The 13404-nt window shown below is 41.2% G+C and overlaps 1 protein-coding gene across 1 annotated transcript in view; it reads right to left on the minus strand.

The window, feature by feature from the left end:
* OCRL (OCRL inositol polyphosphate-5-phosphatase) overlaps positions 1-12957 on the minus strand; it is a 38280-nt gene extending 25323 nt beyond the window's left edge. Inside the window, 7 exon segments of the mRNA XM_054695957.1 lie at positions 2044-2108; positions 3394-3432; positions 6325-6404; positions 11000-11021; positions 11024-11078; positions 11342-11611; positions 12931-12957. Of these exon segments, the coding sequence (XP_054551932.1) occupies positions 2044-2108; positions 3394-3432; positions 6325-6404; positions 11000-11021; positions 11024-11078; positions 11342-11611; positions 12931-12957 (558 nt within the window).
* Between the last annotated feature and the right edge of the window lie 447 nt (positions 12958-13404).

The raw sequence follows: 13404 nt of genomic DNA on the forward strand, positions 1-13404 counted from the left end.
AGTTCTTATGGCAGAAATCCACTTCTGAACCTCTGTATTTCCTAAGGTGGAGATGTAGTGATCAGAAAAGAGATATAAAGAGAAAAAAATGATAAAGAAGGCATGCAGTGGACCAGGGATAAGAAAATGAATAAGGGTGCCATTGTAAGGAAGAAGGAAAAAAGGGGGAAATGAATAGACTATCAACTAGGAGCAGCCTTGAAGAGACAGGAGCCTCTCCTTCGGGGAACAAACAGTCCTCCCTTCCTCAGATAATTTATATTAAAAGTAATTTAACAACAAAAAAAGAACAGTTTCTATCTGATAGTACTTAGAACAAGAACACATATTCCCTCTCTCCCACAATCCTTGAAAGATATATTTTAGCAAATATCAAAAATAAACTGACCCAGGATGGAAGATTCCAGAAATTGCTTACAAAAATAACACATGATGTATGGCAAAAGGCCTAATGCTCCCATGACCCAACTGACTACACTCTTCCCAACCCCCCTGGCCTCTCTGTGATCAGCAAGCACTCTTATAGCCTCAACTTCTCTGAATAGTTCTGGCACCTCTCATAGTTCTTAACTGTGGTGCAGTAGAATTAGCAGGCACTATTAGAAAATGCTGACACTTAGGTCCCAGCCCAGTCCAACAAAACAGAATCTCTGGGGGTAAAGTCCAGGCACTAGTAGTTTTTAAGCACTCCCCAGGTCATTCTAATGTGAATCCAGATTGAAAATTAGTCACCTGCGAACTGGCTGGTTCCTGACAGCAGCACTTCCCCACAGCCCTCTCAAGTGGAGCTGCTTCTGATCTCTCGCACACCCTGGGTAATTTAAGCCTGGTGTCCTTATCTGTCCTAATGCCAGACCATTCCTTCTCCTCCCTCGGAAAGCAGTCATTTCTCCTTTGAAGCTCATTCATTGGGTTGTGCCATTTTCTTCCCTTCCTTTTTCCATGAGATCATGTGCCATAATCCCAGAATCTTCTGAATCCAGGATTCACTACCCGACTCATAAGATTTTCTCTCCTTTCAAACTCCTGCGTTAATTTTGGGTCTCTTCAAATTAGCACAGAAAACCTAGTCAGCGCCTTTTTTTTTTTTTTTTTAAGATTTATTTATTTATTTTATACAAGAACCAGGGTACAGGCCAGATGCATGGGATGAGAGGATTCAACAGAGACAGAGTGGGGAGCAGAACAGGCAGATAACCGAAATACACTGTTAAGGGGAGCAGTGGGTGAGACAGGAGAGGTCTGCCGCGTCATGTGGGACCCTCGCTGGGTGGCCAGGATTGAACCGGTACTGCAGAGGCTGCGGACAACTTCACAGCTTCACAGCCCGGCGCTCATCGCCTGCGCCACCAGGGGAGGCCGGCCTTCTGTTTCTTTATCCAATGACATTTGCCCTCCATCTGAGCCACTTTCTCCCTCAGTCTGTACTGGGACAACTCAGTTATACTACCTGGACCTTTTCATCATAGAAGCAGTACCAACTCATACAGCATTAATTAAACATCCCGCCCTGACTTGTTAGTCCCTCCAGCTTACTTGCTCATGTGGGAACCCCCAAGCCCAGTGACCCATTCACTTTCTCAGTATCCATTCGCCCCCTCTTGCTTTCACTTTCCTTTTTATCATACACATGCCACCATTATACTTGTAAAAGCCCAGCACCGCTTTACCTCTCTGTTTCTCTGTGGCACCTACCCAGTTAACTTCCAGCCCTTGAAAACCAGCTACTTGCCTCTTCTGTATTGATACCTGTTTATACCACAGTGGTGATCTCTAACTTGCAGCAACATAATTTTAATTTGGTACTTTAAACATTTCTGTACTTTCAAAATTGTACATAATAAAGTTATGTTACCTCTATCATGGGAAAACACATATTTACACTAAAATCAGGCCTGCTTGACAAATCCAGGGTCTCCCTCCTGCAACATTCTGTGTGCTCTAAAGGTTACACATGAAGTCCAAGGATCGATATAAAATCTGGTTTCAGTGCAAATATTACAAAAGGAGCTAAGATAACAAAAGATTTTATTTAAGTGGTTACTTAACTATTTCTCCTCTACGGTTCAGTAACTTGAACTCTGGACAGAGCAACACATGGCTAGTTTCTGTGTAGAAGAGGCCAACAAAATGAATGCTATAAATTAGGTGTTTATAAGACAAAAGGCACAGCTCAGTTTAACTTTTTAAGCTTTAGATCAAATACCCATTTCCACCCCAAGAATGGGACAAATTTTAGTATCTTATTTCAATAGTAATGTCAGTCCCTACTGTACTTCCATTGCTCAGATTTGCTTTTCTAATACTGTTTCTGCCTTCTTTCTGAGCCCAATGAGACATAGACATTGCTTGTTCTCTGAGATACCTGTAAGCAGAAGCCCAAAGCTTTGTTTACTCAGCCTTTGAGGATGAGTTCATGAGGCTTCCAAAACCCATGACTTAAGAAAAGAATAATAAAACCCAAACCAGAAAAAGCCTACCTAAATTGTTCAATAAGAAGTAACAGGGCCAAGGACAGGCCCTGTGTCTAAACAAAATTATGTATAACCAAAAGCCCCAAGCAAAGGGCCAAATCCCACTTATCCAAGGACTCAACCAAGAGATTAGATTCATGTGGTCACATCCTCTTTTCCATAGCAACCACACAGCAGTCACAGTAGCAGTCAAATGCCCATTTTCTCCTCCTCATAACAAAGTGTAATTAGATGATAAACAAAGAACAGCTTGCACAGAAAGTCAATCATGATTTGCTTCAAACATTAAAACGAGAGAACAGAAACAGTGAAAAGTCCATGCTCTCCCTGATAAATGGATGCCTTGAGGGGGTAGGACTTAAAAAAAAGATCAAAATTATGTTAAGGAAAAGAGTTATGTCTGCTACAAGCAAAGTATCCCTGGTATAAGGGGGAGTCTGTAGCAACCCAAAATAATAACAAGTAAAGGAAAACATTATGATTTAAGATACAAAAATATAAAATGGGTAAGGGGGGAAAAGCTTAAAACCTAACAATAGTTAAAAACCAAAACCAAACCCAAAACCCACTCATGAACCTAATGTACTTTAAGCATTTCCTGACCCTTCCTACAATGATCAGTTCCACAACAATGGTTTAGCTGACAGTAATAATACTGGGAGTTCAGAGAAATTCAGGATTAGAAAAACATCCTATTTTCAACTTTCTAAAGATTTTCGCCAGCCGCTTGTTTTTTCTTATGCTTACCCTAAATGTGTTAAGGAGGCAATGCTAATTTGTATTCCCAATGAATGTTAATTCTTCATTAAGACAATGGAGAATATAGGAGATGATGATAAAAGATGGACCAAAAAACAGTGTCTTAAATATAGTAAAAGTTTGCTGAATGAAAATTCATTCCATTCAGAAAGATACTCACTGTTTGAGGCTATATCAATCAAAAGAGTTTCTTCAGCTTCTGAAGGAAAAGGATAAAGAACAGAATCAGGGAAGAGAATACCATTCATTATATCCAAATAATTCTATGCCTAACTAAACAACTGCTTCTCAATCACCACCCCTAGGCCTTAGAACACATTTTTAAAAATCCTTTGCTTTTTTTTAAAAAGGATTTTACTGGCACTAGATTCTAAAGATCATGAACAATTCCATTAAGAGAAAACAAACTAAACAAGTAACTGAATGGAATGTCTCAAAGCAACTCAAGGAATGACAAATTAATAGTAGGGAGTATAACATGTTAATTCAAGTGAAGGTAAGTTTAATTCCCCTTTAACTATAACATACTGAATAAATACAATACAACTGTATCATCTAGATATAAAAAGCCAAGGGTGACCCTCAAGAACCAGAAGTGAATTACTTTAACTCAGATCTAAGTCTCAAATAATTCCCAGTGTACATTACCTCTGCCCCTGCCCTGTACAGGAACAGAATATACCTGAAGTTTTTGCATTCAGTCTACAATTAGTATTGGTGGGTCTGAGGCCTACCATAGCTAAAGAATAAGTGTAATACAGGGCAAAGCACAGTGCCCAAGTTCAGAGTTCTCTTCTCTCAACAGCTCTCCAGGACTTCCTTACCACTAGTGTCTAGACCCAATCAATTTCTTCCTTTCCAATTTCCTTGGATTTGGTCAACAGGACCTGCCAGACCTTCGTGGTTAGTTGAATTCTGGGTAGTAACTGTGGGATTAGCCTGAATCTACCTTGGCTAGACAGAGAAATCTCACAAGCCTGGATTGTATATTTGACTCCATTATTCAGGTATGTAGAAACAACTGGTAAGGAATTAAGTTGCCTAAGATTAGGAAACAGTTTCAACACTATTACTAGCATGCAGAGGCAAAGGAAAATAGGCCATCAGGACCTGGGTGCTATATATTCACCATTTTTCTTCAGAAACTTTAATTATTTAAGATTGAACATTTTTAGATGTTTCAAAACAGATGCACAGGTCAGGAAACAGAAAGGATGTACAAACTCGAGGAGGCAGCTGTTCCTTTCATTACGGGAACTCCTGCGTATGCACACGTGTATTTTCCCAGATTCCAAATTAACAACCTGTTATTTCTTATAAAAATAATAAAGCAAGGAATGGGAGAAGAGCCTCTAGTAGTAGTACAAAAAGATACAGAAGTTGATAAGACACTAATCCAAAGTCATGCTTTTTGGGTTTTTCTCCTCCTTCAAGGGCTGCTTATGTAACAAAGGTTCATCACGAAAAGTGAAGTGACCGAAGCAGCTTAGCCTGCATGCAGGTGACTTGCTTGGGTCTTTCTCACATAGGGCAGACTAAATAGTTAGGACTTCATTCTTCTGTATAAGGTAGATACTATTCATTGTGGGTATTTTTAGTTCTTTAGACGTACTGCTTTAAAAGTCATCCCCCCTTATTATTTCCACTTACAGAAATAAATCCTAAGGAAATAAGAGGTGCAGAGAGATTTATAGAGATGTTTATTGCATTGCTATTTATACTAATGAAAAATAACCCAAGCGGCCAATATAGGGAAAAATTACATTATTGCCTATTTGTAAAATGCAACAATACACAGCCATGAAAAAGCACTTGAAATATAATGGCATGTGGGACAGACAAAAAACTGTACATGACAGAATGAGTGCCAACACGCTAAAAGTTGCATGTGTAGAATAAAGGAAAATGTTAGGTGTTAATCTCTGCAGGATGGAGCTTATTTTTTAAAACATACTTTTCTGTTCTTTTGTAACCCAAAAAGTTCAACATAGATTAATAAAAAACCCATACAAGGTAGAATTGAAGTTTTCCAAGAAGCCATAGTTGATAAGGAATGCTTCTGTCTGATTAAGTCAATGGAAACATAATGCACTTGTTCTCTAGTAATTAATCAATTTCCTTTCTAGAGCAATGTGAGATGATAGAAGCAACACCTCCTACACAAGCCTCCCAATTTTTGACTCTCATTGTAGCAGATGAAACAACAGATTTTCTGTTCTCAGTCCCCAAATTTGAGGGCAGGAAGCCAAATAATTCCTCCTGGAGTCAATTTTCTCATGATTCACCAATGTCAAGGTTTGAGAATCAGCACAACTGAGTGTAAGGTATTACAATCTGGCAAGGCATGTTGCCAAATATTTTCATTTTAAATACTGTGAAGAGAAGGGGCTGAATGTGAGTAAATCCAAGCGGACTTGATACTTTACAATGAATAGTGTATCAGTTAAGTCCAAGAATGTTATTTTAATGCACATATAGGGCCTCCCCGGTGGCGCAGCGGTTGAGCTCTGGGTTGCGAAGCTGCCCGCAGCCTCTGCAGTGCCGGTTCGATCCCCGGCTGCTCCCCGGCCACCGGAGGCGGGTCCCACATGGCGTGCAGACCTCTCCTGCCGCCCGCTGCTCCCCTCAGCAGTGTACTTCCGTCCTTCTGCCTGCTCTGCTCCCCGCTCTGGCTCTGGTGAATTATCTCACCCTTCCGTGCTTCTGACTGTACCCAGTGCTTGTATAAATAAATAAATAAATAAATAAATAAATAAATGCACATATAGGTCTATCAGAATGAAAGACTACCTGTATAGCCAGCATACCACATATACCTGTAACTCCAGCCAGGAAAGTAGGTGGGGGGGGGAGTATATACACACATACACACATGCTTCATATATACACACACATACACACACACACACACACACACACACACTTAGACACAGCATTTATCTTCTCAGTGATAAATTAGTAAGGCTATCTTTTGATTCAAAGAATAATACATTTCATGTGTAGTGACAAATTTAATTATACATGGAATTACACAACATAATAATGACCAAAGAAAAACATTATAAACCAGTTCAGCGATTAAAGCTAGTACCTTGAACGCATCTAAAGTGGCTATTTATAGGAATGATATCTTGAACATGCTGTTCTTTCTCGTGCAACTGGATTATTAACCTAGGAAACAGAAGAATGCATCAACGAATAGCTATTGAAAAACTCAACATTTAGCAACGAAGTACAATGCTATGTTGTCACACAAATCTAGTCTGTATTGATTAGATTTGCTGTATCTAGGTCTAGGTCTCTCGATCTGAGCATCATGACTGCTAGGTATTGCTCTAGGTCTACAGCATAGCAGTGGTGATCAGTATCTGAATACTGCACTGTTCTATGCTATAAAGAACATGTAACAGTCTATGACCTAAAAACACTTTACATTCTTAACTGTGTGAATTGCATATACATGCTCAGAGTATCTATACCAGAGTAAACTAATAGCTAGGTATGAAGTCCGTGAAAGCAGGGACTATGCTTTCTTTTCCCCCAGCATATCACTGCTATGATTTAGCACAGTGCCTGGCACATAGCAGTGACTCGTTTGTAGACTAAACAAATTAGAGAATTCTTAAATTGGTTTTCTGCTTATAGTCCAATAGCGTTTACCAAAAGAATCGATCTAGGGCCTCCCCTGGTGGCGCAGCGGTTCAGAGCTGGGTTGCGAGGCTGCCCTTGATCCCCAGCCACCGGCGAGGGTCCCAAAAAAAAAAAAAAAAAAAAAGAATCGATCTATCTCTTCAAACAAGTGTACAGATTCATGGATGAATAAGAGGTGCCCACCCAGTAAGATTGGTCAAAATAACTCCAGTGGCCAACAAGGTAGCAGATATTGCAACAATTCCTCATGTTTTTATTTAGCTTTTCAACTTCATGTTAGTATGTTTATGTAAACACGATTGAATTTGGCTCCTCCATAAAAAATTAAGACTCCTAAATCCCTAAGTACTCCTGCAATATTTTTATGTACTACTTATCCAGTGGCCCGGAATCAAGCTGAAACTTACTGGCAAAGGCCCCATTCTTAATGTTTCACTAGCTTCCCTCTCTTCAGGTTCTTTTTGCCAGAAACACTTCTTTTTTTGCTGAGACACAGTTCAAGTATCTTCTGTGTGAAGCTACCAGCTAAACCTGTTATCCAAATGGCCTCATCCTCCTTGCTTGTCCCTCTAATAGAGCAGGTATACGCTCCACTTATACACTTCATCAGATTTATTCAGCTGGCCCTTGAACAACGCAGGGCTTAAGGAGAACGACTCCCTTGCAGTTGCAAAAATTCGGTGATCATAGAGTCAGCTCTCCATATATACCACAGGTTCCGCATTCTCAGCTTCAACCAACAGACAGGCAAGGTTGCTCGAATACATGAATGCAGAATGTTGGGATTGAAAAAAAAAAATTCGGTCGGGTATTAATTGACCTTCCTCCCACTTCAAACCTGGTTGTGCGAGGGTCAACCGTATTTATGTGCTTCACTGAAATGAGCTCTTTGAAAATGAGGCCTCTATCATAGTTTTGTTTCCTACTAGATGCTCTACAAATATGGGTTGAATAAATGAACTGGCTAAATAAAATCTATAAACACAGATGAACTTTTAAATACAACTGTTCAACAGCTGGTTAAAATGCCATTGTTTTGAAGCATTTGATTTCTATTTTTTTTGTCTTTGGGGAGCTTGTTGTTTTAGCTTTTTTAATTCCCCCTGCCCCCCAATGTGATAACTTTGCAATAGACTAAGTATTAACACTTTCTGTGCTGATCTTACCTGCCTAATTTGCATGGGTTTGTATTTTAAGGTGACAAGAAGAATATGGAGCGAATCTGCAAAGTTCCTGAGTACAGCTAAAACTAGATAAAAGGCTGACAAAGCAAGGGTGAAGGAGGAAAAGCTGACTTGGAGCAAAATGGACATAAACCAATATAATCTCAAAGCCATATAAGACAAGAAATGGTGTGGAACATCAGCCGTAAAGTTTCAAGTGGACTGTACTGTTAAAAACCATCACAAAACAAATATAAACTGGGAATTTAAGTCATTCCACAAATATTTATTGAATATCTACTATGTGTTACTCAGTAAGTTGTAGCAAGAAAATAGGGCTAAGAATAAGTGTAAAATTCTACCTAAATGTAACCAGTCATTTCAGAACTGAAAGATGACAAATAATAGGTATAGGACCAAACAACAGAAATCAAAATTTGAGTTGTTCAACAGCAATGACAAATTGTGAATGCAGACTCAGCATTATCCCTAGGAAATACTTTGATTTTTCAAGGTTCAAGATGAAACCAGCATAATCTGTTATCCCTGGAAAAAAAAAATAATCTTAGTATTTGATCCCACTTCAAAAACGTCATTTTTAATTGTAATTTAGGTCTTTCAAGGAAATGCCTCCTATGGCAGATAACAGGGATTACAAAAGTAAAGATTAACTAGGTTTCAAATTCTAGGATTAAAAGGCCAAAAGTAAAAATGTTCTGGACACCTAAGTAAGAGAATGCACTCAAAAGACAAGAATTTGAGGATTATCAATGGTATTACAGTATTAGTTGTCTTTAATAAATGATGTCAGAAAAGCATCTTAGAGAATGTAATTCTGAGGTGCACCTGGGTTCAAATCTCAGCTATAATACTGCCTAACTGTGAACAATTGACAACCTCTCTGTGCAATTTCTGTATCTAGAAAGGGGGATCATGATGATATTACTATTTTATAGTAACTCTCACATGAGGGTTAAATGAAATAATTCATGAGAAGTGCTTGGAACAAGACCTGGACATAATGAAGTCACTAAGTGTGACTAAGCTGTTCGTATAAGTGATGACTTATACAGAATCAGGACACAAGAATCTGACTTCTCTGTGGGGTGAACAGTCAGGAGAGCTATCATTGCATGTTGAAAAGTTCTTCTACACTGATGTATTATTTGGTTCCCCTATATTCCTGCTATAAGTGAAACCATCCGTTATTTTTCTTTTTCCTTCTGGCTTATTTCACTGAGCATAATTCCATCTAGTTCCATCTACATTGCTGCAAATGGCATGAGTTTATATTTTTTGATTGCTGACACAACAATGCAAAAATGGACAATTATAAATCAGAGACATCCTGTAGGGGAGGAGACGGGAGAGGGATCAGCAGGAGGGAGGGAGAAGCACAGGGGATTGAGGTGATGGTGCACAGGTGCATTGGTGAAGGAAACTCTACGGGGACTACACCTGAGGGGGTGGGGGGAAGCAAATATTGTTTAAAAATGAACAATGATGTAAAAATATAAATAAATAAGTTCTTCTAATACAAGAGCCCAGATACAATCAGGCCTTTCTCTCAAAGCCAACTGTTCACTTCTTTATTACCTGAACAGAGTTCTAAGTTCACCTAACCAAGGGAGTGTGCTCATTTTTATTTAATCATAATTTTGTTTTTATAGAAGAAACCAAGGCACTGATTTACCCAAGGGTCACATCTCTCCACCCCATCCCAGCCTTATAAGGCAGTGGCAGTGGTAGTCCACTTTTCATTAATTTTTCTGTGGAAATTATTTTTCAAACTGGTGTTGCAGGATTTGATCAAATTTGGGTAAAATAACATGAATCACCCATAGGGACAGAACTGGCCAAGTAGGTTCTAGTCAAGGGCTACTTTATAAAACTATGTGATGTCCATTTAGAGTGGCACGAAGAACCTTAGACAAGGGGGCAGACAGGCCGGTGGGAATTTCCACCGCATAAATTAGACAGCCTAGACACAGAATCAGTTGAACAATCTAAATGAAGAGACTGGGAAAATTGTTTTTAGGTAGAATTCACGGTTGGGAGAGAGCAGGACTGAAGTGATCAACACCTTTTAAACTCTGATGTCAAGAAACCAGAGAACCAAAAGGAGGTGGCCTGGGCACACATGATAGAGGCCTAAGATATGTAATGGTTGCCATGGATACTCTGAGGCGGTTTTAGTGGCAAGAGAGTGCGATCAGCAGGTACAGTGATAGCTTATCAAAAACAATCTTTTGATCAATCACCCAACAGCATTTAATGAGGTCTCTGCAGGGTGGAATGGAAGGTAACAGGAACTGGTAAATTGCCAAATGTCTTTTATATTTCTAGATATTTCATTACTTTTTGTGTCAAGTCAATAAGTGAGGCAGTTACTGGCCTACACCAAACCATTACTTAATTAACGAATATGCCTTCAAGCAAGTGGAATAAAGGGGTGGGGAGACTGGAGGAACCAGTTGAATGGGGTTAAGAAAAGGCACTTTGGTAAGGTTAACAAAGAGGTGTTGCTGTAGCACTTTTACTTTTTGTAAACCACTTTTACATTTATTATTCTCCCAGTCACAACTCCAAAGGCCATAAGGTAAGGCAATTAATGTTTTTATTTAACTGATGAGGACACTAAGTCCCAGAAAGCTTTATTGACTTGCCCGATGGTTACACAATTCTTGTCAGTTGCAGGGGCAGGAACTAAGAACCCAGGCTTCCTGCTTCCCCACCCATTCAGTCCTTCCACTCAGCGACACTGCAGGCGCAAGCTTAGGGCTTGGAAGTTGGGGCAAAGCCCTGTGGCTAGAGAGCACTCGCACTTCGCACCTGGCCCTGAACCTGTTGCCCTCGCGGCCTCGCTGGGAGGAGAGTGGGTGCTCATCGCGGTTTGGGGTTGGGAGGTAACGGTAGGCTCCCCTCCAGTGTGGGAATCAGGTGGTTACTTACTCATATAGCCCGTTCCTTTGGCTAAGGTCAGGGTGCAGGGCTCCCGGTTAGGACCCTTCATCTCCATACCCTCGATAGTATGCGGGCGCAAGTCAAGGGTCTCCTCCAGAAGCGCGGCCAGCCAGGCGTGGGGCAGGCTGGCTGGAGGGGGTCGCCCACCCCTCTCCCTGCAGTCCTCCCGGGGGCCGGGGGCATCACCTTCTGCGCCAGGTCCCCTCCCCCGCTCAGCTCGGCCTCCAGGGCTGGCCGCCCTCCCGCTCCCCCGCCGCCGCGTTCCGCAGTTCCCCCGACCCGCACCCCCAGCTCTGCGCTGCCCCCCTCCCCCTTTTCTCAGGCGGATACGGCCAGGGGCTGGGCTCCGACGGGAGCGGCGGCTCCATCCGGGCGGCCTCCGGGCTCGGCGGGGCTGTGGACTGCGGGTGGATCCGACGACACGGCCTCCCGCGTCCCAACACCCACCCACCAGCCTTGGCGGCGAGTCGTTCGCGAAACGGCTCCGCGCCAGGCGCCGGGAGCCGGGAGCCGGGAGCCGAGCCTGACCCGAGAGAGAGCGGCGCCTCGCGCCCCCACCAGTTTTCCAGGCCGCCGCAGATTCCGCCCCCTGCGGCCAACCTGCCGAAGTGCAAGTAGGGACCCGACGGGCTGGAAGCGCCTCTACCACGTCCAGCCAAGAATATGCTTTAGATACTGCCTGTGACACCAGAATTGTTCTGCGGGCTTTGAAGGTTGCCACAGAAACAAAACATGGTCCTGGCGGAACTCAAAAGTGTTGAGTCAGTAGGACCCACATCGTCCTGTCCAAGAATACTTCTTACAGCTATAACGCGCCGCACCGTGCTGGGTAGCCCACCTCTCAGATGTTCTCCCTTCTCCCTTCTTTCTTCCACCCCCTAAGTCCGAAAAACTCCCACGTCTCAGACCTTTGATCCCCTTTTCGTCCCCTCAAGGTCACCTCTAAACAGTAACGACCAAATGTAGATCGCTGACCCGGGCCCCTTATCTAATATGCCCCATTGTCAACACAAGACTGAATGACAAAACAAACTCGCTCATTTCACATGGCCACTAGGACTTGAAAGTTCTCAACAAACCTTGTGAATATTTTCTTTGGAATCACTTTTAGATTCCTTGCTTTCTCCCCATTTGCACTGTCATCAATTTATTGTAAGTACTTGTGTTCTCTCCTTTAATCATTTTTTTCATTGATAATAATATTCTTCCCAGAGTAATGTTTTCATTGTGGTATTCATTTGCTCAAGAATCTATAGGGGACTAACTATCCACACTATATCTATATCTATACCTATATCTATATCTAACTAACTATTTTAAACCTGTAGTCATTAAGATAGTGTGGTATATTCCATTGGAGGTAGACCAATGCACTAGAATGCAGAGCTCGAAAACAGACACAAACATATATGGATGGTTTATATTCAGCATATGTGACATCTCAAATCAGTGGGGAGAGAATGGATTAGCCACTAAAGGGTGCTGGAACTAATGACCGTCCAGATGGAAAATTATAAAATTAGATCCCCTCCTCACGCCATAAAGGGAAAAATCAATTACAGATGGATTAAATGTGTAAATGTGAAAAGCAACACTTTTCAACTTCCAGAATAGGAGACTATCTCTATGACCATGCAATAAAAAATTTGAAAAACTACTAAAGCACAAACAATAAAGGAATTGACTGATACATTTAACTACATTAAATTTCAAAAATGCATGTACCTCAAGATGACATATGCTAAAAGACAAGGCACAGGCTGGGAGAAGAGGTTATCAATGCATATAACTTACAAAGGATAATCTGTGAGATTCTATATTTCCAGCTGTTATCATCTTTCTGACTTCTCCCACCACTACAACTCGACCTGTTCATACTATTCCTTGCTATTCTCAGAATTTACCAAACACACTCTTACCTCAGGGTTTTTGCACCTGCTGTTCATTCTGCCTGCACTTTCATCTCCTTCAGGATTTTGCTCAAATGTCACTGTCTCAGTGAGAACTTCTTTAGACTTTATTTAAAATTGCACTGCAACAATCTCTTTTCCTCCACCCATACACATGCTTCCTATCCCTCCTCTGTTTGTTTTTCTCCATAGGATATATCACTATCCATTATTCTATTTTACTTTATCAATCTTGTGTATAGTTTACCTTCCCTCACCAGAATACAAGTTCCACAAGGCAGGGATCTTTGTCTGTTTTGTTCATAGCTGCATCCCCAGTGCCTACAAACATTCCTGGAACAAACTAGGTGCTAGAAAATATTGCTTAAATGAATGAAATAGTTTCTAGAATGTGTAAGAACCCCTATGTAAGCCATCGAGGAAACGAAAGAAACCTAGTAGAAAAATTGTCAAAATACATGAATAAACAATTCATAGTCAAGA

Source organism: Talpa occidentalis, unplaced genomic scaffold (assembly GCF_014898055.3).
Source record: "Talpa occidentalis isolate TD23 unplaced genomic scaffold, MPIMG_talOcc4v2.1 talOcc4.15, whole genome shotgun sequence".
Lineage (NCBI taxonomy): Eukaryota > Metazoa > Chordata > Mammalia > Eulipotyphla > Talpidae > Talpa > Talpa occidentalis.